Genomic DNA, 20193 nt, shown 5'->3' on the forward strand with positions numbered 1-20193 from the left:
GTAACCTCTCCACCACCTGCTCCAAAAGGTCAAAGGTCAGAGGTGAGGAAAAAAAAGGATCAGCACATTAGCCACGCTTATAGCAACTGATAACGACATCAAAGAGGTCGTTAGCGCCTTAGCACCTTAGCACTGTTACCATGGTAACCCGTGTTTAATCGGAACACAGGCATGGAAATTAATATCACCGAAACATGAATGTTAGGCATGTGACATGAACGACGATATTAGTATTCATGTGTTCATCCACAGGGGAGGCCGAGGAGGCCTCCTCGACCAATGGGAGTCCAGATGGGCCATGACCTCATCACTGTGCGCCAGCAGGAGGTCGAGGAGCCTGAGGGCGGCCAGGCCTCTCTCCTCCCCGCTCCATCCCGCCTCCTCCCCGCCGCCTGCCGCTCCCGCTCCTCCTCGGCGGCCCAGGGAGTCACACAGCTCCTTCAGGTGGTGGTGGAGCAGCGGGAGGAGGTGCAAGGCTCCTGGGCACCACCTGCACACACACACACACACACACACACACACACACACACACACACACACACACACACACACACACACACACACACACACACACACACACACACACACACACACACACACCATAAGAGAGAGGAGGAGGAGGGTGGAGAGATAGAAGAGGAGAGAGGGGAGAAAGGAGGGAGGAGGGGAGGGAGGAAAGAGAGAGGAGGAGAGAGGGGAGAAAGGGGAGAGAGGAGGAGAGAGGAGGAGAGAGGAGGAGAGAGGGGAGAGAGGGGAGAAAGGGGAGAGAGGGGAGAGAGGGGAGAGAGGGGAGAAAGGAGAGAGGGGAGGAGGAAAGAGGGGAGAAACGAGAGAGGGGAGAAAGGAGAGAGAGAGGAGGAGAGAGGGAGAAACTTGGAAGGAGGGGAGGGAGGAGAGAGAGAGGAGGAGAGAAAGGAGAGAGAGGAGGAGAGAGGGGAGAAAGGAGAGAGACAGAGGAGGGGAGAGGGGAGAAAGTACCGTTTGTGGGACCTGGCCCTGGGGGGGGCCGGTTTGTGGGTCATCATGTTGAGTCCAGTCATGGCCAGGCTCTGGAGGAGACTGAAGCGGTCGGCGTTCTCCTCCAGGACCCGCTGGTCTGGTCTAGAGGAGGAGACGGCAGACAAAGGACGAAGTGTTTCACTCCAGAGAACAAAACACGTCTCATTATGTCATCAGGGACGGCCTGCGCGCAACGGCCGGTTCATTAAATACATAAACACGGGCCTGTTCTATGTATAGACAGTAGGGCTGAAACCACCAAACACACGCACTCAAGAACGGGGGAGTCAGGGTACGATGCTGGGGGCTGCCACCCTGTCTGTGGTTTGTGTCTGTCTGTCTGCAGTGTGTGTCTGTCTGACTGTAGTGTGTGTCTGTCTGACTCTCTGTCTGTAGTGTGTGTGGGTCGATCTGTCTGTTTGTCTGTCTGTCTGTCTGTCTGTCTGTCTTTAGTGTGTGTCTGTTTGTCTGTCTGCAGTGTGTGTCTGTCTGTGTGTGTGTCTGTGATGTGTGTGCAGAGAATGTGTGTGTGTGTGTCTGTAATGTGTCTGTGCGTGCTTGTGTGTGTCTGTAATGTGAGTGTGTGTGTGTGTGTGTGTGTGTAATGTGTGTGTGTGTGTAATGTGTGTGTGTGTACCTGTGAGGGGGGCCCATCAGGAGGTGGCAGAGCGACAGGGAGCTCGGAGACAGGTAGGGCTGCAGCAGGAGGCTGAGGAGTCCTACACCTGCACACACACATGCACACGCACACACACACACACACACACACACGATTTTAATTTTACCCTTTGTCTAGGTGAGACTCAGACAGACAGACAGACAGACAGACAGACAGACAGGTTAGGGTCATACCATCTTGTCTGGCAGGGGCTGTTGGATCCCCGGTCAGGGTTGTACCATCTGGTCCGGTGGGGGGGGTCTTAGCGGGGAGCTGGGCAGCAAATGTCTCCTTGGTGATGAAACTATTTCCTGCTGGAGATGGACTACTGTTCCCATGATGCACCAGGGCCGGAGAGGCGTGCGCTCTGGGACTTCAAAGAGACATAAGAGACAATTAGAATCATCTAATACCGTCCGATAACCCCCCCCCCCCCCCCAACCCATCCCAATCAACCAGCTCTGACTAGTTAGAGCAGAAGGTACTAGTTTGAGTCAGGAGAGACTGTTCTGAGAATCCGGGACTAGTTAGAGGAACTGGTGCGATAAGTTCCCTGGGATCTTTTATGACCTCAGTGAGTGGTTTTACGTCACCTCCGAAAGACGGACTAGTTAGAGTAGCAGGACTAGTTAGAGTAGCAGGACTAGTTGGAGTAGCAGGACTAGTTAGACTAGAGTATCAGGGACTAGTTAGATGTAGTAGCAGGATTAGTTAGAGTAGCAGTGACTAGTTAGAGCAGGGATGGGCAACTGGCGGCCCGCGGGCCGCATGCGGCCCGCATCCTCACTCAGTGCGGCCCGCATCCTCACTCAGTCAGGCCCGCACATAATAAAAAAAATAAAAGAATAATAAATAAAAAAAAAAGAATAATAATAATTGATCGAGTTACAGAAAACTCGGACAAGAAAGATGAGAAGAATTCATAGAATTCGAAGGCAAACCCATGCGTCTAGTTTGCTTGGAAGCGATATCAGTCATTAAAGATATCCACTTAATTCGCCACTACAACCACTACAACTGCTTGTTGGGTTTGAGTTCATTGAGTTGTTGCACTTAATGTTGGGCCACTGTTTTTCAGTTTTATGACTTCATTGAATGATGATGTATGTGAGCCCTTTGCACTGATAAAAATACTGACCATTCATGGAAAACATGAAATGAATGTATGTTGGTTCAATTAACATACCGTACATAGGTTATGATTCTGGATGATTTTTTAGGTAGTGGCCATCCCCAAAATGCACCAGAATACAGGAAATCATATCTACCAAATTCAAAATTGTGTAGCTTCTCTCAGCTCACGTTTAGTTGAAGTGTGCAGTCATGTTGCCCTCTTATGGTTATGATGAAAAATGTGGCCCTCTTTATCATGAAAGTTGCCCATCCCTGAGTTAGAGCATCAGGAAGGAGGAGGTGTTTGATGTCTCACCTGTTCCTGGCCAGAGGGGAGGAGTTCTTCACCAGTTTACTCCTCGTCTCGTTGATCTCAGCCTCCTTGAAGTGGAGCTCAGCCTGGAGGGACTGGATCTGAACCAAGAACATCACTCACATTCAGGGTCTGAACCAAGAACATCGCTCACATCTGAACCAAATCATCACAACACATTCAGGGTCTGAACCACATCTTCACAGAACACATTCAGGATCATAGACATCACAAGCGTTGTGGTAACGTTGAGGATCTGTGTGACGTAGATTGTGTGTATGGCGGTGCAGCCAGGTAGGCTTTGTTCCATTCCTCACCTTCTTCAACAGCTCCTTCTCCTTCTCCTGCTGCTCCTTGTGCTTCTGCCTCTCCAGCAGGAGGCGCTGCTCCCTCTGAACATCCTTCTCCTGCTGGACTCCTCTGAGGGAGTCCCTCAGCAGCCTGATCTCCCCCTCCTTCATCAACACCTGCTCCTCCACCTCCTTCAGCTGCACACACAGGGACACATACACACACACACACACACACACACACACGGTTATGTCTTTGTTATGTTATGGATTGGTTATTGGTATGTTAGAGTGGGGTAATGTTATGGTGTGGTTATGAAATGTGATATGGTGTGTGGTTATGTTATGGTTATGTAAAGGCTATGTTATGATGTGACTATGTTATGGTGTGGTTATGTTTTGGTTACGTCAGTGTGTGGTTATGATTCGGTGTAGTTAAGGTTATGGTCTTGTTATGTTATGGTTATGTTATGGTCTTGTTATGTTATGGTGGTTATCCAATGGATATTTGAGGGTAAGATTATGGTACAACACCTTCTCTCTGAGTTCTGACCGTTGAGTCTCCAGCAAGCTCTTGTAGTCTCCTGGGTCTGTAACACACACACACACACACACACACACACACACACACACACACACACACACACACACACACACACACACACACACACACACACACACACACACACACACACACACACTGTAGTGTTGTTGCACAAATTATTTTATTAGAATTCCAGTCAGGCCGACTCACCTTCTGCCCCAGGCCTCCCAGCAGGGTTTCCTCGGCTGTGATTGGCTATGGGTCCGGCCAATGGGAGTGGTCTGACGGCCTGAGAGGAGATGACGTCTATCTCGTCCAGGTCATCCTGGGTGAAGTCCTCGTCGTCTCCAAAGCCTTCCACCGCGCCCTGCTCCCCTCGCAGCCTTTTGGAGGGCGGGGCTTGCATGATGACGATGTCACACAGTTAGCTGTCACACAGGAAGCTGTTACACGGGAAGGAAGATTGAAGATGTGAAGGTGTGCAGTGCACCAAACCGAGTGTCATCTTCATTTTATGGCTAACTTCAACATGTTATTTTCCACCATTTGAAAACGTAGCAGCATCTTCTTACTGTCCGGCGAGCCCCGCTAAAGCATAATGCTCCTAAGGATCCTGCTATTTCTGCTGGTACCCAAGAAACTGTGGAATAGCCTGATATCCCTGTCTGCCCCTTCTTATGACACTTTAAAAACTTGTCTTTTCTCCATGGCCTTTGACTCTGTAAAAATCGTTCTGCTCATCATGAACACCTTTTACCTTCGGTTCTCTGTGTTATTGTCAGTATGTTATCATGGATGCTGTTTGAACTCACATTCTGTCAACTCAACTCTTTAAGCTTTTTTCTTTCTGTGACATATGCACCTCTTGGAAATGTCTGTTCTGTGTTATGTTGGGTTGTATATATTTGATGCTGTTTTAAGTCACATTCTGGACAGCAATTTTGTCAACTCTGAATATGGACTTTATAAATCTAATTTATAAATGTAAAAAATGTCCTTGACTGCTCCAACTGTGGTCCTGTCCTCTAGAGTAGTGAACTCTGTTAGATCTAGTAGTGTGAGGAGGAAGGACGTGGTGAATAGTGTCGGACACCCTGTTGTTTTGTGGCAGCAGGCTAACTTTCCCCCTCTTCAGCTCATCATTATAATCATCATCATGAAACCAACAAGAGCTGAGACACCCAACCCTCCCCGCTTCCTCATTTAACTCACCAACCACAGAGATGTGTGTCCTCAAACAGGTCCGCAGCTCTCCACATACAACCCGACACACCCCAGATCACTTTATAGTGGATATTCAACACCAAATTAATGTATTGATAAAAGTAGGATACATTTATGTTGTAAACTCATGTATTGTGAAGTAAACACACAGCCCGCTCAGCATGCAAGTTCACATCCTCCTCTGGCCAATCCCTGTGCTCCGTTCTTCTTCTCTAGGAGAAGCTGCTCGCCTGAGGGCTGTCTGCCTCTTTACTGCCCCCTGCCGACAATATAGAGAATCGTATCTATATTAAATAAAGAGGTTATTATTGTATTAAAAATATAACTATTGCTGGATTAATTTAGAGCATTATATTACTTACTTCACTTAAATACAACAATAGATATATATTTAATACAATGATATGCTCTTTATTTAATACAGATACGATTATGATATAAAATAAAGAGCATATTATTGAATTAAATATATAACTATTGTTGTATGACATTTAGAGTCTAGAACCTACTTATTTACAAGCATAATGTCGTGTTAAATATAGAGCTATTGTCAGCACCAAACCAATCTTCTTTGGTGATGAAACTTATTGTCAATCACTTAGGACAAAAGAGTCAGCTAAAGAAATGTAATGTAATGATACTATTTCTAACACAGAGTAACCTGCCAGCCTAGTCCCTATCAGTGTCAGTTAACACAGAGAGCAGTTCTGGCATTCAGTCTCATCTCAAAGAGCTCTTTAAAAACAATCCCTCATACAGATCATTTAAATACATGCAAAAACATCCACACGCTCATAGCAGTCAGTCTTTTATAACCTGCGGGAAAAGTAGGTGTTCACTACAACCTTTATTCCTGAAATACAGCAATTTACAATCATAGAAAATAAATGTAAACTGGAACTAAATAAGTTGCTATAATATTGTTCAGCCTAAATATGGTAATATGGATTATTATTTCAGAACTGATGTTGCTTTGTGTGTTCCATCATATAGTTTGCGTTCATTTGATTTTGCTAAATAAAAACACTGAAAGTGTGTCCAGCGTTTATGGCTTTTTGTTCCCACTGTCTCACTGGCCTTGCTGATGTCATAATTGTACATTAAAGACGCTGGTACTCTTTGCTCAGCCACTGCATGTATTTATCTTTATTTTAACATTTGCGAGGTGGTCCGCGAAAGGTCTTGATGAAAAATGAAGTGGTACACCTGAGGTCAAAGGTTGGGAACCTTTGGTCTAGAACAAACTTTCTAGCTCCCCTTATTGGTAGGACTAGTGTATTCCTTAATTGTTTAATTGACTTTATGTAAATGCAAAAATTATGCCTACAGAAGTAGAACTGGACTTAATTAACAGTATATAATGTAAGTTAATATTCTGACCATAATCGATTTAATAATACTCTATCTAATCTAATTTGTAGGGTCTAAAGGAGTACGTGAAATGCAGTGGAATCTACAGAACAGAATTGCAGAAATAGAATATTATATTTATAAGTATGTCTTAATTAGTTAATAATCTCATTAACATGAGACTTGTTGTGTATTCTACTAAAAGTGTCCTAGAAGTCTAACCCCCTCTCAGAGGAGACGCGTATAACCACTGAAAACGATCTATTCTCTCTTCCCTGTTACGTCCTTCCACTAAACTTAAGAGAATGGCAGTTTTGCGGAAAAGCAGGATAATACATCCATATTTTGAATTCGTTAGCTTTTGAGGTTGATTCCGTGTTTGATAATTCCAAGCAGAGGAACATTATGACTCTTTCTTAGAAAGTTTGTATCCAAAACTAAATGGAAAATATTATTCTACACACTGGTCCTTTAAATGTACTTTTTTTTATCAGGCGTTTCATGAATCACTGAAACTTGGAAACGAAGAGACGTAATTTTCGATGTGACCTATAACGACAGGGACACAATCCTTGTGACCAGAGCTTGTGGCCAATGGGAGCCGAGTGGGCGGAACATCCTGGTAGTCTCGCAGTTAGCGGCAGCTCAGCAGCTCCTGCTGCCGCACGTCGTCAAACTCTGCCAGGGTACTTCTCAGCTGGTCGCCCGGGGGGCTTCAGTGCGGTTTATGGTTCTGTTATGGACTTAGTGGACAAAATGGACGAGAATGAGTGGAACTATCACGGCGAGGGGAACAAAAGCCTCGTAGTTTCACACGTACAGGTGAGAAAGGCTAGGCTAACTAGCAGCTTGTTGATGGGGTGTTTACCGGTGAGGCTAGGCTAAGCTAGGCTACACAAGGAGCCCGACGTTCAGCCGACGAAGCCGGGGTCGGAACCCAGAAATTCAGTCCCACGACTCCAGCTCCCGGCTCTGTCGGCTGACACGGAGTCATGGCTCCTCGGACCAGCCGAGTGAACTCCTCTGAACAACTTATTTAGAAACTTCACTAACTTATATAAGTTTTTGGGGATGCTGTCTCGTGAAGGACGCTGACCAGGAGGCGGGTCGCGAACTTCACTTTGGGTGAAGCGGGGACACGTCCCGTCTTGTTGGGCAAGACACGCTGTTTGTGAGCGTGAGGGTGAGGGGGTGTTGACGGACCGGTTGATAACCAGTTGTCCTATGCAAATAATCTGGCAGGATGGGTGCGGTACTAGGTGGTCATAGTCACTTTATTCAGGGAAAGGTTTTTAACCTCTTAATGTTTCAGACCCGCCTAGGGCACCTCATAGGGCTTTGTACATGGCCTTGTTTATTGTCCTGTACTCGTATGTTGTGTGTCCCACATGCCCTAACGCACCGTGACTATCTTCATACCAATGTCCTAACGGAAAGATAAAGTTATTTGAGTTGAATGGTACGAGATGGGAAATGACGCATGTTTTATATTTCATTCAACGTCAATAAGTTGTCATTTACTTATGACTTTTCTGTTGTTCTGGGCTGTGTTCAGATGTCCAGGGTTCTACGCCTCCTCAAGTACTCGTCAGAAGATGCTGAGAATGCCCCACAGGTGAGAAAACGACTACAACTAATGCAATACTACTACTGTTTAGGGTTTGCACCATTCTAAAATTAGTATCATTTTCTTGCTCGGAATTGAGGTCGAGATTCTCTCGTGACTTATTTTCAATATAAATGTTTATTGAACTCATTTACACGATATACATGGACACTCAACAGAGACTATGACTGTAACTGATATAGGACTGGCACATAAACAAAGGACAACAGAAAGGGAACCCTCCTCTTTTTAGCTTCAATGCAACCGCTTCATGAATCTGACGCTGAACATTCACACAATCAACCTCAGTCTCTTTTAATCTCTTACTTACACAACATCGGTCAGGGTGAATGTAGGAGCGCTTGTTTTGATGCAGCTGATGTCCCTCATCAAATGCGGCAGAATAGCTGTCATCAAGAAATGAGATCTCGTGGAGTTGTGTATCGAGATTGTGATTTGAATATGATTTATCGTGCAGCGCTGCTACTACTGGACCCCTTTCCTAAACGTGTCTGCTATGTTGTGTGTCTTGTGTGTAGACTACAGAGGAAACGTTCAGGCAGATGGAGAACATCGTCGACTTCAGTAACAACGTGATGAGTCCTCTGCTGGGAGACAAGTTCGTCCACAGTGGAGTAAGACCCCTATCTGTCCCTCCATCTGTCTAACTGTCTGTCCCTCAATCTGTCTACCTATCTGTCCCTCCATCTGTCTACCTGTCTGTCTCTCTCCCTGTCTTTCTGATTCTCTACTTATCGCTCTACCTGTCTGTCTGCCTGTGGGTCTCTCTGCCTGCCTGTCTCGCTAACTGTCATTCTCATTCTCTACCTGTCTGTCTCTCTACCCGTCTGTCTGAAGTGATGCTGTGGGGTGTAGAGAGGCAGCAGACCAGCGAGCCATTGTTGCTATGTTACAATAGAAACCATGACTATCCCGCAGAGGCGGTGTTGCCCTTGGAAACAAGCGACTAAAGTCCCTTTTTTGTCAACAGGAAGTTGTCAAACTGCCACTGGAGTTTGTCAGACAGCTGTCTATCAAGGTTCAACACCACAGACCAGGTGGGCGGGACAAGGCTGTGTTCTGATGGGGATGGTGGACATGTTCTGTGTCTGCTGGATCTATATACTGAGTGTGTGTGTGTGTGTGTGTGTGTGTGTGTGCGTGTGTGTAGCCTGGAGGTGTGATAAGGTGATGGATATCTACAGCGGTGCTGCCCTCTGTCTGCCCAACCTGACCACCCCCTCCATACCGACGCACAACCCCCCTCTCTGCGTGGAGATAAAGGTAATACTCACACACGCCTCGGTACAGCGCTACAGGAATCGAGCGCATATACAATGTATTACTGAAGTGCTTCACAACACCCTACTCTCTCCATTCGCTCAGCTCTTGAGCAGCTCTAGAAAAGGCCTTGAGCAGCACTGGAGCAGATCTAGGTCAGCTGTATGAGTATCTTGAGCAGCTCTAGATCAGGGCTGGAGCAGCAGTGTCGTGGCAATTTCTCTATCAGAGTTTGCGTCTAAGACGGATGAGATATTTAGATGCAAAAAGCACACAATACTGTAGACAATTGGTGGTCATATATATTTGTAATAAAAGTACGAACAAAGATACATCACAAAATGCATCACCAAACAATAAAACAGGCAAACATTACAATAATCGGAGGCCTCAGATGGGAGTGTTCTCGTTGCGTCTTACTTCATACTCTAAAGGTACGCTCTGAGAAGTCCGCTGAGTAGCTAAAGTTAGGAGCTTTTGTACACTTAGACCGGATCCTTGAGGGCAGTTGGCCCCCAATAAACCAAAAGCATTTGTTAACCAGATGTTAATCTATCGATTGAAGTTTCTTCAGAGGTTAAGAAGGTGGTTGAGGCTGTTCCTTATCACCCTTTGCTTCTCTACGCTCCCCAGGGGGTCAAGTAAAACAGGCCCAAACCAAACTACAGACAACACGGAAACAGAATGTGAAACCAGATTACATCACATGAAACACTAGGAATTACATTTTAGACGACCCTGAACGTAACATGTAGATTTTCCATCACAGCAGTGAAGCGGGTTAGATCAGCTCCAGATGGAGCAGCATCAGGGCTGGAGCAGCTCTAGAGCAGGCCTGGAGCAGCTCTAGAGCTGGACTGGAGCAGCTCTAGAGCAGGCCTGGAGCAGCTCTAGAGCAGGCCTGGAGCAGCTCTAGAGCAGGCCTGGAGCAGCTCTAGAGCTGGACTGGAGCAGCTCTAGAGCAGGCCTAGAGCAGCTCTAGAGCAGGCCTGGAGCAGCTCTAGAGCTGACCTGGAGCAGCTCTAGAGCAGGCCTGGAGCAGCTCTAGAGCAGACCTGGAGCAGCTCTAGAGCAGGCCTGGAGCAGCTCTAGAGCAGGCCTGGAGCAGAACTACAGCAGGTCAGGGCAGCTCTAGACATGGGGCTGTCCTGAGAGCCAGACATACGGGCAGGAGGAGGTTGGACAGGAGGAAGGGTTGGCGGACCAGGAACTAGTTGATATTCTGAATGTGACTCTGTTGAATGGAGGAGTTTCTGAGCCAGTAAGAAGTGTCACAACTTCACTAAACCCTTGCTATGGCAACCATGGTACTCGTCAGCTATTGGTCGAAACAGCATCCCTCCCTACCTGCTATTGGTCTAAATATCTGGTTTTCATGCAGAAAGGCCATGAAACCAACCGGTTTGAACTGCCGTGTTGTGCTTCAAGGAAACGTCTTGCTGCTTGTCATCCTGCATCCCGGGTTGACATGAGGGCATTAGTTCTCAACCCGCGGCCCAGGAGCCAACCCAAGTCTATTTGCCTTTTCCTTGTTACATGTAGCGGAACATGGTAAGTAAGTTTGCACTGGGCGCCGCCCTTGGTAGCCCCAAACCTCTGTGTGAATAAAGCTGCTGCCAGCTTATGGAAGGCCTATTACTATGCAATTTGTGTTTGCTAAACGTGATGACACCCATATTTGGTCATGGCCATATATGGATCAGAGGTCAGGGCACTTAATTAGCACTCTTGGGTGTGGTGGATAGTCATTATAAATGGCTGAGATAACGATGGCAAAGTAACAGAGTTGATGGATTGATGCAACCTCTTAATTAATGGGACTTTTACTCTTCTGCACAATAATTAACCGGTTGATCCTGTTACGACCTGGAGAACTGTTAGACTTTTACTGTTGATTATGTGAATTATGGTTTTTATTCTAATTAATGGTGCTACAGTTGCCTTGTTGACGCCGTTAGACACACCCTAACGGGTGGCATGTGGCTCAGGAGGCAGAGCGGGCTGGCTGGTAACCGGAAGGTTGCTAGTTCATGTGTGCCCTAGCTGAGTGTCGAGGTGTCCCTGAGCAAGGCACCTCACCCCGACTGCTCCCGACGAGCTGGCTGTCGCCTCACCCGGTTGACTGGGGGGGGCAATATTGTTTTGATCGCTTTGAGTGGCCACTGGTTCAGAAATGCGCTGTATAAATGCAGTCCGTTCATCATCTAATGGAGAAATTAACCGGTCTGTAGCGCAAGAACTCTCTTGTGTTGCTCTATTAGTATTTCAAGGATATTCTTTCCCGTATGAGGCGTGGGCAAGGGGGGGGGGGGGGGGTTCCCCCAGTTCCGCTGGCCCCCAGACTTCTCTGACGCCCTGTCGATGTGGGGGTCCAACCCTGGCAGCGGTCTGCGGTGGTCTTGGGCCTGGCCCACGGGGGTGAACCCCTCCAGTTATACACCGCTCAGCTATAGATATCAATCAGCCTGAGTTCATATAAGTGTTATAACTTTGCTGCTGGTACTAATGGTAATATCATAATCTAAACGCAATTATTCAGTGATGATTATTCATTATTATAATTGTGAGTTGAGTTCTTGTTTTTTTTGTGTATTATCTCTAATTTTAGACTTGCCTTAGGAGTTGTTCTGCCTTATTTGAAGCCTGAAAACTGTCCAAAAGCTTTGTCAGGCCTTCAAGTTGCGTTTCAATATTCAGGCTTTTACTTTGAAAAAAAAAAACTCCCAGAGATCTTTGGTTGCATCATTGGGTTGTTAGGGTAACCTTATTTTTTGTACTTCCCACTCACCAGCCTGCATCGCTGGCCTCAATGAAGCGGAGCATAACAAACCCTTGGTTGTGGTGTGTCTCGCAGCCCCACGGGCTCCAGTGAGCCTTCCTGGCCCTCTCTCCCTCATATTCCCTCTTTCTTGCCTTTAACTCTTCCCGGGATCATCCACTCCGACTAGGGATCCGAGGAAGACCAAAGTACTCCCTTTTTTATTTTTTAATCTATATATTCTTTTTTATATATATATTTTTTTTTTCAACATTTTAAGTCTGCGATATTATCCACCAATGTATGAGAAGTTGAACCTGTACTGTAACAGTCTATGTGACTCTAAGCCTCACAGCTTCTATCAGCTCCTTAAGGCAAATTTCCGCCAGATCCGTCTCAGAAGCGCCGTCACGGCAGTAAATCGTTCGCCGCAGACAATAGAAACCATTCTAGTCAATGTAGGCTATTCCACTGGCTACCGTCGCGGCACGGCACAGCAAGTCTAGTGTCACCGTTAGCGAGCTGGCGTCTTGCTGAGGACTACATTGTGACGTTGCTGAGCCATATCTCAGCCGGAACGTGTCCGGACCGCTTCTAGTGTGTATTGCGGTACGGAACACAGCCGCTATGCTGCCGTACCGCTTCTCGACGATTTTTTTTGTCGAGATTCAATCAATGTAGCTACAGGTGTGTGTTTACCAAAGGTGAACCCGGGCCAGTGTTAATGTAAACCCCTGTATCTTATCTGTCATACCCGTGTCATTCTAACGTCTATCTCTCTCTGTTTTCAGCCCAAGTGTGGTTTTCTCCCGTCGCCAGAACACGTCAGTAAGGACATCAAGACCAAAGTCTGTCGCCACTGTATGCACCAACGCTACAAGGTACTATACCACTACCATACTACTGTATGCACCAACGCTACAAGGTACTATACCACTACCATACTACTGTATGCACCAACGCTACAAGGTACTATACCACTACCATACTACTGTATGCACCAACGCTACAAGGTACTATACCACTACCATACTACTGTATGCACCAACGCTACAAGGTACTATACCACTACCATACTACTGTATGCACCAACGCTACAAGGTACCATACTACTGTATGCACCAACGCTACAAGGTACTATACCACTACCATACTACTGTATGCACCAACGCTACAAGGTACTATACCACTACCATACTACTGTATGCACCAACGCTATAAGGTACTATACCACTACCATACTACTGTATGCACCAACGCTACAAGGTACTATACCACTACCATACTACTGTATGCACCAACGCTACAAGGTACTATACCACTACCATACTACTGTATGCACCAACGCTACAAGGTACCATACTACTGTATGCACCAACGCTACAAGGTACTATACCACTACCATACTACTGTATGCACCAACGCTACAAGGTACTATACCACTACCATACTACTGTATGCACCAACGCTACAAGGTACTATACCACTACCGTACTACTGTATGCACCAACGCTACAAGGTACTATACCACTACCGTACTACTGTATGCACCAACGCTACAAGGTACTATACCACTACCGTACTACTGTATGCACCAACGCTACAAGGTACTATACCACTACCATACTACTGTATGCACCAACGCTACAAGGTACTATACCACTACCATACTACTGTATGCACCAACGCTACAAGGTACTATACCACTACCATACTACTGTATGCACCAACGCTACAAGGTACTATACTACTGTATGCACCAACGCTACAAGGTACTATACCACTACCATACTACTGTATGCACCAACGCTACAAGGTACTATACCACTACCATACTACTGTATGCACCAACGCTACAAGGTACTATACCACTACCATACTACTGTATGCACCAACGCTACAAGGTACTATACCACTACCATACTACTGTATGCACCAACGCTACAAGGTACTATACCACTACCATACTACTGTATGCACCAACGCTACAAGGTACTATACCACTACCGTACTACTGTGTGCACCAACGCTACAAGGTACTATACCACTACCATACTACTGTATGCACTAACGCCTCAAGGTACTATACCACTACCATACTACTGTATGCACCAACGCTACAAGGTACTATACCACTACCATACTACTGTATGCACTAACGCCTCAAGGTACTATACCACTACCATACTACTGTATGCACCAACGCTACAAGGTACTATACCACTACCATACTACTGTATGCACCAACGCTACAAGGTACTATACCACTACCATACTACTGTATGCACCAACGCTACAAGGTACTATACTACTATCTGCACCAATGCTACAAGGTACTATACTACTGTATGCTACAAGGTACTATACTACTGTATGCACCAACGCTACAAGGTACTATACCACTACTAAACTGCTGTATGCACCAACTCTACAAGGTACTATACCACTACTATCAGTACTTTACTACTTACTAAGAAACTGGAAGGTTTGCATTCCAGAACGTGTCATCCCGTATGTTTGGGTAGGGCACTTCTTATCATTGAAAGTTCAGTGTCACCCGTGGTGTTGTAAGGGGGGTGGGCCCTAGATTCAGACCACATCTCGACTTAAAATAACCGAAAGAGGAAATAAAGTCTCATGTGTATGCATGTCAGCACATTGACTAATGTGTAGGACGGAATGGGTCTGGGAATATCACGGCTGGCTCCGATGCATAATCTAACACTTCGGATAATTGTTTGGTTTTCCTAAATAATGTTCAGGCAATTTTTTTTTTATTGTATTACATCCATTAATAAACGGATGTCAGGGCTAGGGTTAGAGGGCTAGGGCTAGTGGCATACCAAAGAGGCTTTCCCACCCTGGGCATATGGTGTGACTAACTGGTCACATGGTCTGTTAACTGGTCACATGGTCTGTTAACTGGTCACATGGTCTGTTAACTGGTCACATGGTGTGTTTGACTCCAGGTGGCAAGCGGAAAGTGGAAGAGGAAAAGTCTGTATTGCCCCCTGGACCTTTTCTCAGGGTAAGACCACATGGACTGCACATACTACTACTACTAGTTCTACTACTAAATGTACTGCACATACTACTACTACTACATGTACTGCACATACTACTACTACATGTACTGCACATACAAAATATAAACAGATTGATTTCATACAAATCATAAAAGCCTCTCCCTGTGTCATTGTGTGTGCGTGTATCCGAGGTGCGTGCGTGCGTGGGGGGTTCTTGATTGACTGATTTTCGAATATTATTCGAATACTTCTCAGCGAATATTGAAAAGTATTTTTTGCCAGAAATACACATCCCTAGCACACGCATTTGAAAAGGCACCATCCAGGTGTTACTATCACTGTTGATGTGGGGAAAAAAACAAGCTGTGCAAACCCAGCTCACGACACTATTTCAACAACCCCTCTCTAGGAATTCAGAAATGCAAATGCCATAACTTAGTTTATTGGTGTTTTCATTGCTGCTAATCTACGGCCATTCTCTGTTGTTGACCAACAAGCAGTTTTTTTTAAATGTCCCCCGTAACTATGAACCGTACCGTACCGTGACTTAAAAACCGAGGTACGTACCGAACCGTGACTTTGTTACACCCCTAACTACTAGTACTACTACTACTACATGTGCTGCACATACTACTCCTACATGTGCTGCACATACCACTCCTACATGTGGTTTCCCACAGCACTTTACAGCTTAGGCGGCAAGCAACACACGTCTGGCGCCTTAACTACGTCGTCTAAATAAAAGTTACAATTGCACAAATTCTTTGATCCTCTTGTTTCAGTTGTTATTCAGACCCCACTCCCTAACTACTGCGGGAAACCCTGTGTACTGCACATACTACTACTACTACTACTACATGCACTGCACATATTACTGCTACATGTACTGCAGTATTATATCTGTGTGTGTGTGTGTGTTACAGGAACAGACAGAGGATGTATTTTGCCATCAAACACCTGATCGAAGAGCCTCAGAACAACTTTAAGATCTTCAAGGTGAGACACGCACACACACTCACTGGACACGCCCACCGGACTTGGCGTGTTTGGGATGTGTGTTTTTATAAAGTGTGTGTATCTGTGTACCAGGGAGGGAAGTGTATCCATGGCGACCGGGATGAGATGCTGTCGGTCAGCTCCCTGCTGCAGAAGCTCCGGCCGTACTTCAGCTGTGGAAACGGACGCAACAAGACGGTGCTGCATGACTTCATCCAGGTCAGCCCTACCGCTGTAGAGCAGAGCCCTACCGCTGTAGACCAGAGCCCTACCGCTGTAGACCAGAGCCCTACCGCTGTAGACCAGAGCCCTACCGCTGTAGACCAGATCCCTACCGCTGTAGGGCTCTGGTCTCCAGGTTATGGTCTCCTGTAGAGGTGTTGGTGTAGGACCCTCAGATGACGGTTACTACTTTATGTTCAGGACCCTCCAGATGCTGTAGAGGAGATGTTTGGGGTGTAGGCTGAGTGTGTGCGTTTGTTTCAGGTGTTGGTGGACAGTCTGCTGAGTAGTGATGAAGAGGGTGATGAAGGTGTGGAGCGCAGGCTGGAGGGGAGGATGGTGTGTGAGGCCAGCCTCTGCTCTACGGAGTTCCTCCGCACAGGTAGAACACGTTTCCAACTACATCCTGCTGCTTTTCAGAGTAAGAGCCCCCCAGCTAAGTGTGTGTGTGTGCGTGTGTGTGTGTGTGTAGACCCCCAGCCCCTGCCCAGGGACAGTGTGCTTGGTAGGATCCTTCAGGTCCAGCTGCTGGACTCTCTGGACATCGAGGGGCTGCTCCCCCTCTACCGCAGGGTGGAGCAGTACCTGCACCACTTCCCCAAGGAGAGGTAACCATAGCGACCCCACGCACAACGCTCCACTACAGTAACCATAGCGACCCCACGCACAACGCTCCACTACAGTAACCGTAGCGACCCCACGCACAACGCTCCACTACAGTAACCGTAGCAACCCCACGCACAACGCTCCACTACAGTAACCATAGCGACCCCACGCACAACGCTCCACTACAGTAACCATAGCGACCCCACTCACAACGCTCCACTACAGTAACCATAGCGACCCCACGCACAACGCTCCACTACAGTAACCATAGCGACCCTACACACAACGTTCCACTACAGTAACCATAGTGACCCTACGCACAACGCTCCACTACAGTAACCATAGCGACCCTACGCACAACACTCCACTGCAGTAACCATAGCGACCCTACACACAACGCTCCACTACAGTAAACATAGCGACCCCACGCACAACGCTCCAGTACAGTAACCATAGCGACCCCACGCACAACGCTCCACTACAGTAACCATAGCGACCCTACGTACAACACTCCACAACCGTAACCATGGTGACCCTTGCGTGTCGGTGCAGGAGCCGCCTGCAGATTGACGGGCCGTACGACAAGGCCTTCCTGGAGAAGCTACAGAAGTGCCCGGCTGAGGACGACGGGTCCATAGAATACGCTGTCGCCAAGGTAACCATAACTCATCATGAGGAGGGTTGTGTGTATCGAGTACTTTGAACGTGTGACGTCTGATGTCGGTTGGTCTCTGTGTTTAGGTGCAGCAGTACCGCGTTGCCATGACGGCCAAGGACTGCTCCATCATGGTGACCCTGGTCCCCCGTCGCGACGAGGAGGACGGGAGCGAACGGTGAGGAAGGCCCTGAGCTGCTCTGTGTGTGTGCGCCACGGGGTTTTTGGTTATGGTGCGCTCCAGGCAACCCCTAACCCGTGTTCACAGAACGGCAGTCAAACCCGCAACTCACTACGTGATAACTCGTACCGGATCGATGTATTCCCAGTTCCAGCTCTTAACTTCCCTGGAACGCAGCATTAAAACGTGCGTATTTGTCCAGTTTTCGCCCTGCTGCTCGTATCTGCTCTGCCGTAATTCAGTCGGCCCTCCACTTGCGTGTTCTACACGCCATGTTATGCAGAAACAGCCGATCTAAAATTCACGTATCGGAGAATTGGCGTCGAACTGCGAGCGAATTGGCATCGGTATCTCTCACCGGGTTCATTCGCGGTTCAGAGTGTACTTGTGAGGAACCTCCCCCGGTCCTCTGGGTAACTCCCTCCACAAAGGCACTGGGATGAAGAGCTCCCCTGCTGCGTCTCAGTGCTCTGTGGAGACCGGCTCGTCGTATGTAGCCCTGCTAGGCTGCCATTTTGAAAACATTCTGAGGGGAACCCTGCCTAGCAACGGTTAAAGTTCTCACCCCGGAGGTAAATTCAATTTCTTTCAGCTTTCCCCGGTCATTTGAGGCTGCGATCTAGAAACGAAAGCTGAGGTTTTGTGAGTAATAATAGGGATGTATGGATGTTATACGTCGTCCTGCTACTGGAAAACAGGCGTTGTGTAGCACCTTATCCTAGCTGTCTCTGTGGTATACGGGGAATGGGTTAACCTAGTGATTGTTAGTGCTTGGCCCTTGGCTCTATGAACATCCTTACTGTACCATCAGAGATTTACAGTTGTTTGTCCTTCTTCTGACCGATGGACTCATTGTCAGGCCCAATCCTATTTATACCCCTTACCCCTCCCCCTTTGCAACAAGGGGGAGGGGGAAGGGGTAAGGGATAGAAATGGGATTGGGTCAGAGATATACTGTTGTTTGTCCTTCTTCTGACCGATGGACTCATTGTCGGCCTCTTTGGGTGTAAGCGTCGGCTGAGCGCTCTAATGTAACGTGCGGTCCTCCCAGCAGCGCGGCCTTCTCGTTCTCCGCCTCCATCCTGGACCTGGACCCCAAGCCCCAGGACGGGGTGCGGCGCCAGCAGCGTCTGGACCACCGCGTGGTCTCGGCCTACCTGAGGGACGACCCGGGGCCCAGCCCGCCGCTCTACCCAGAATGCACCCTGCTCATTCACCCCGTATGAAGGCTGGGAGGCGCCTGGACGCCATAGCGACGGCCGCGGGTGCGACCGGTCGCTTGCTGGCTGTTTTGATATTGGATGTTGCTAGGCAACGGAGCAGCGAGGTCGCGACCCCGCGGCAGGTACTATTTTATCGGGAATAAAGCGGACTAGTTTCCTGAGATGGTTGTCATGGCGACTCCCTTCGGCCTTATCGGACGGCTCCCTTTCCGCCGTCTCCATGACAACGATGCGGCAGGATAAAAAAACACGAGTGACGTGGGTGTGGTTCTGCCGTCTCCATGACAACGCTGCTGAAGGAGGAAAACAGGAGTGACACGTGTGTGTGTGTGTGTGTGTGTGTGGTGGGTCTGCCGTCTCCATGACGAGCCTGCTGAAGGATGAGAACAGGTGATTGACGTGTCGGGGTCTGCCGTCTCCATGACGACGCTGCTGAAGGATGAGAACACGAGTGACCATGTGTTGGTGGGTGTGGGTCTGCCGTCTCCATGACGACGCTGCTGAAGGATGACAACACGAGTGACCATGTGTGGGTGGGTCCCAGTGCCATAGGAGGCTTATTAGGTGGGGGTCTTTAACATTAAAAATATTAACTTCTGCTGTGGCGTGTTGATGACATCAGCAGCAGCTAACCGTATGTGCCACGTGACGTCACCACGACTCATCCAGTCAGAGCCATGGGGGCGTGTCCTGGTGATGTTTAGTTTCACTGTGACCAGACTAGCTGACAGTACAAAGGAGACTGGGAGTCTGTTTGTATTTAAATTATTTATTTTTCTAGTGCTTTCAATAATGACGTGTAAAGCCTGAAGATGTTTGTATTCAATAAAGGGTTTCTGAAAGAAAAACCGGCCTTCTGATTCTAAGAAAAGTACAGTACAGACTGAGTATTATTTCTAACTGTTAGTCATACCAATATTAATATCGCACAGTATTACTTATGGAATAGCAGTATTTCATATCAGACGGAGCGTTGCTAAAAGCCAGGAGGAGGGGGGGGGGGGTGTGGAGAGGTGCTGGGGTCTAGCGGCTGAGAGCCAGGATGATGTTCTCCAGGGCAGCTTCGATCCCCAGGACGGAGAGGAGGCTGTGGAAGGACTCAGGAGCGCCCTCCAGTGTCCCGGCTGAATCCATGAGGAACTCTGGAG

General features: G+C 47.6%; 3 protein-coding genes across 8 annotated transcripts in view; 1 reads left to right on the forward strand and 2 right to left on the reverse strand.

Moving 5' to 3' along the window:
- Positions 1–5358, reverse strand: part of atrip (ATR interacting protein) — a 9637-nt gene extending 4279 nt beyond the window's left edge. Inside the window, exons 1-10 of the mRNA XM_056606014.1 lie at positions 5130–5358; positions 4128–4360; positions 3908–3963; positions 3401–3571; positions 3087–3184; positions 1852–2030; positions 1637–1724; positions 979–1101; positions 304–490; positions 1–16 (exon numbers count right to left, since the gene is read on the reverse strand). The exon at positions 1–16 is cut by the window's left edge and continues 17 nt beyond it. Coding sequence (XP_056461989.1) covers positions 1–16; positions 304–490; positions 979–1101; positions 1637–1724; positions 1852–2030; positions 3087–3184; positions 3401–3571; positions 3908–3963; positions 4128–4323 — 1114 coding nt within the window. The 5' untranslated portion in view covers positions 4324–4360; positions 5130–5358. The remainder of the gene's footprint in view (positions 17–303; positions 491–978; positions 1102–1636; positions 1725–1851; positions 2031–3086; positions 3185–3400; positions 3572–3907; positions 3964–4127; positions 4361–5129) is intronic.
- Positions 5359–7078: 1720 nt separating this feature from the next.
- ippk (inositol 1,3,4,5,6-pentakisphosphate 2-kinase) lies at positions 7079–19901 on the forward strand. Of its 2 annotated transcripts, none has more exons than XM_056605182.1 (14): positions 7079–7313; positions 8047–8106; positions 8637–8732; positions 9089–9155; positions 9269–9381; positions 12928–13017; positions 15106–15164; positions 16086–16158; positions 16252–16377; positions 16645–16762; positions 16853–16988; positions 17539–17641; positions 17728–17819; positions 18877–19901. In XM_056605182.1, exons 1-14 carry the CDS (start codon positions 7086–7088, stop codon positions 19046–19048), a joined length of 1533 nt encoding a protein of 510 aa, XP_056461157.1. In that variant the 5' UTR covers positions 7079–7085; the 3' UTR covers positions 19049–19901. The 2 variants fall into 2 exon arrangements, with proteins under 2 accessions (XP_056461157.1, XP_056461156.1); XM_056605181.1 differs by having other exon boundaries at positions 18874–19898.
- cenpp (centromere protein P) overlaps positions 19804–20193 on the reverse strand; it is a 44762-nt gene continuing 44372 nt past the window's right edge. For all 5 annotated transcript variants that reach the window (XM_056605188.1, XM_056605190.1, XM_056605185.1 and 2 more), the window contains exon 9: positions 19804–20187. In XM_056605188.1, coding sequence (XP_056461163.1) covers positions 20069–20187 — 119 coding nt within the window. In that variant the 3' untranslated portion in view covers positions 19804–20068. The remainder of the gene's footprint in view (positions 20188–20193) is intronic.

Source organism: Gadus chalcogrammus, chromosome 13 (assembly GCF_026213295.1).
Source record: "Gadus chalcogrammus isolate NIFS_2021 chromosome 13, NIFS_Gcha_1.0, whole genome shotgun sequence".
Classification (NCBI taxonomy): Eukaryota; Metazoa; Chordata; class Actinopteri; order Gadiformes; family Gadidae; genus Gadus; species Gadus chalcogrammus.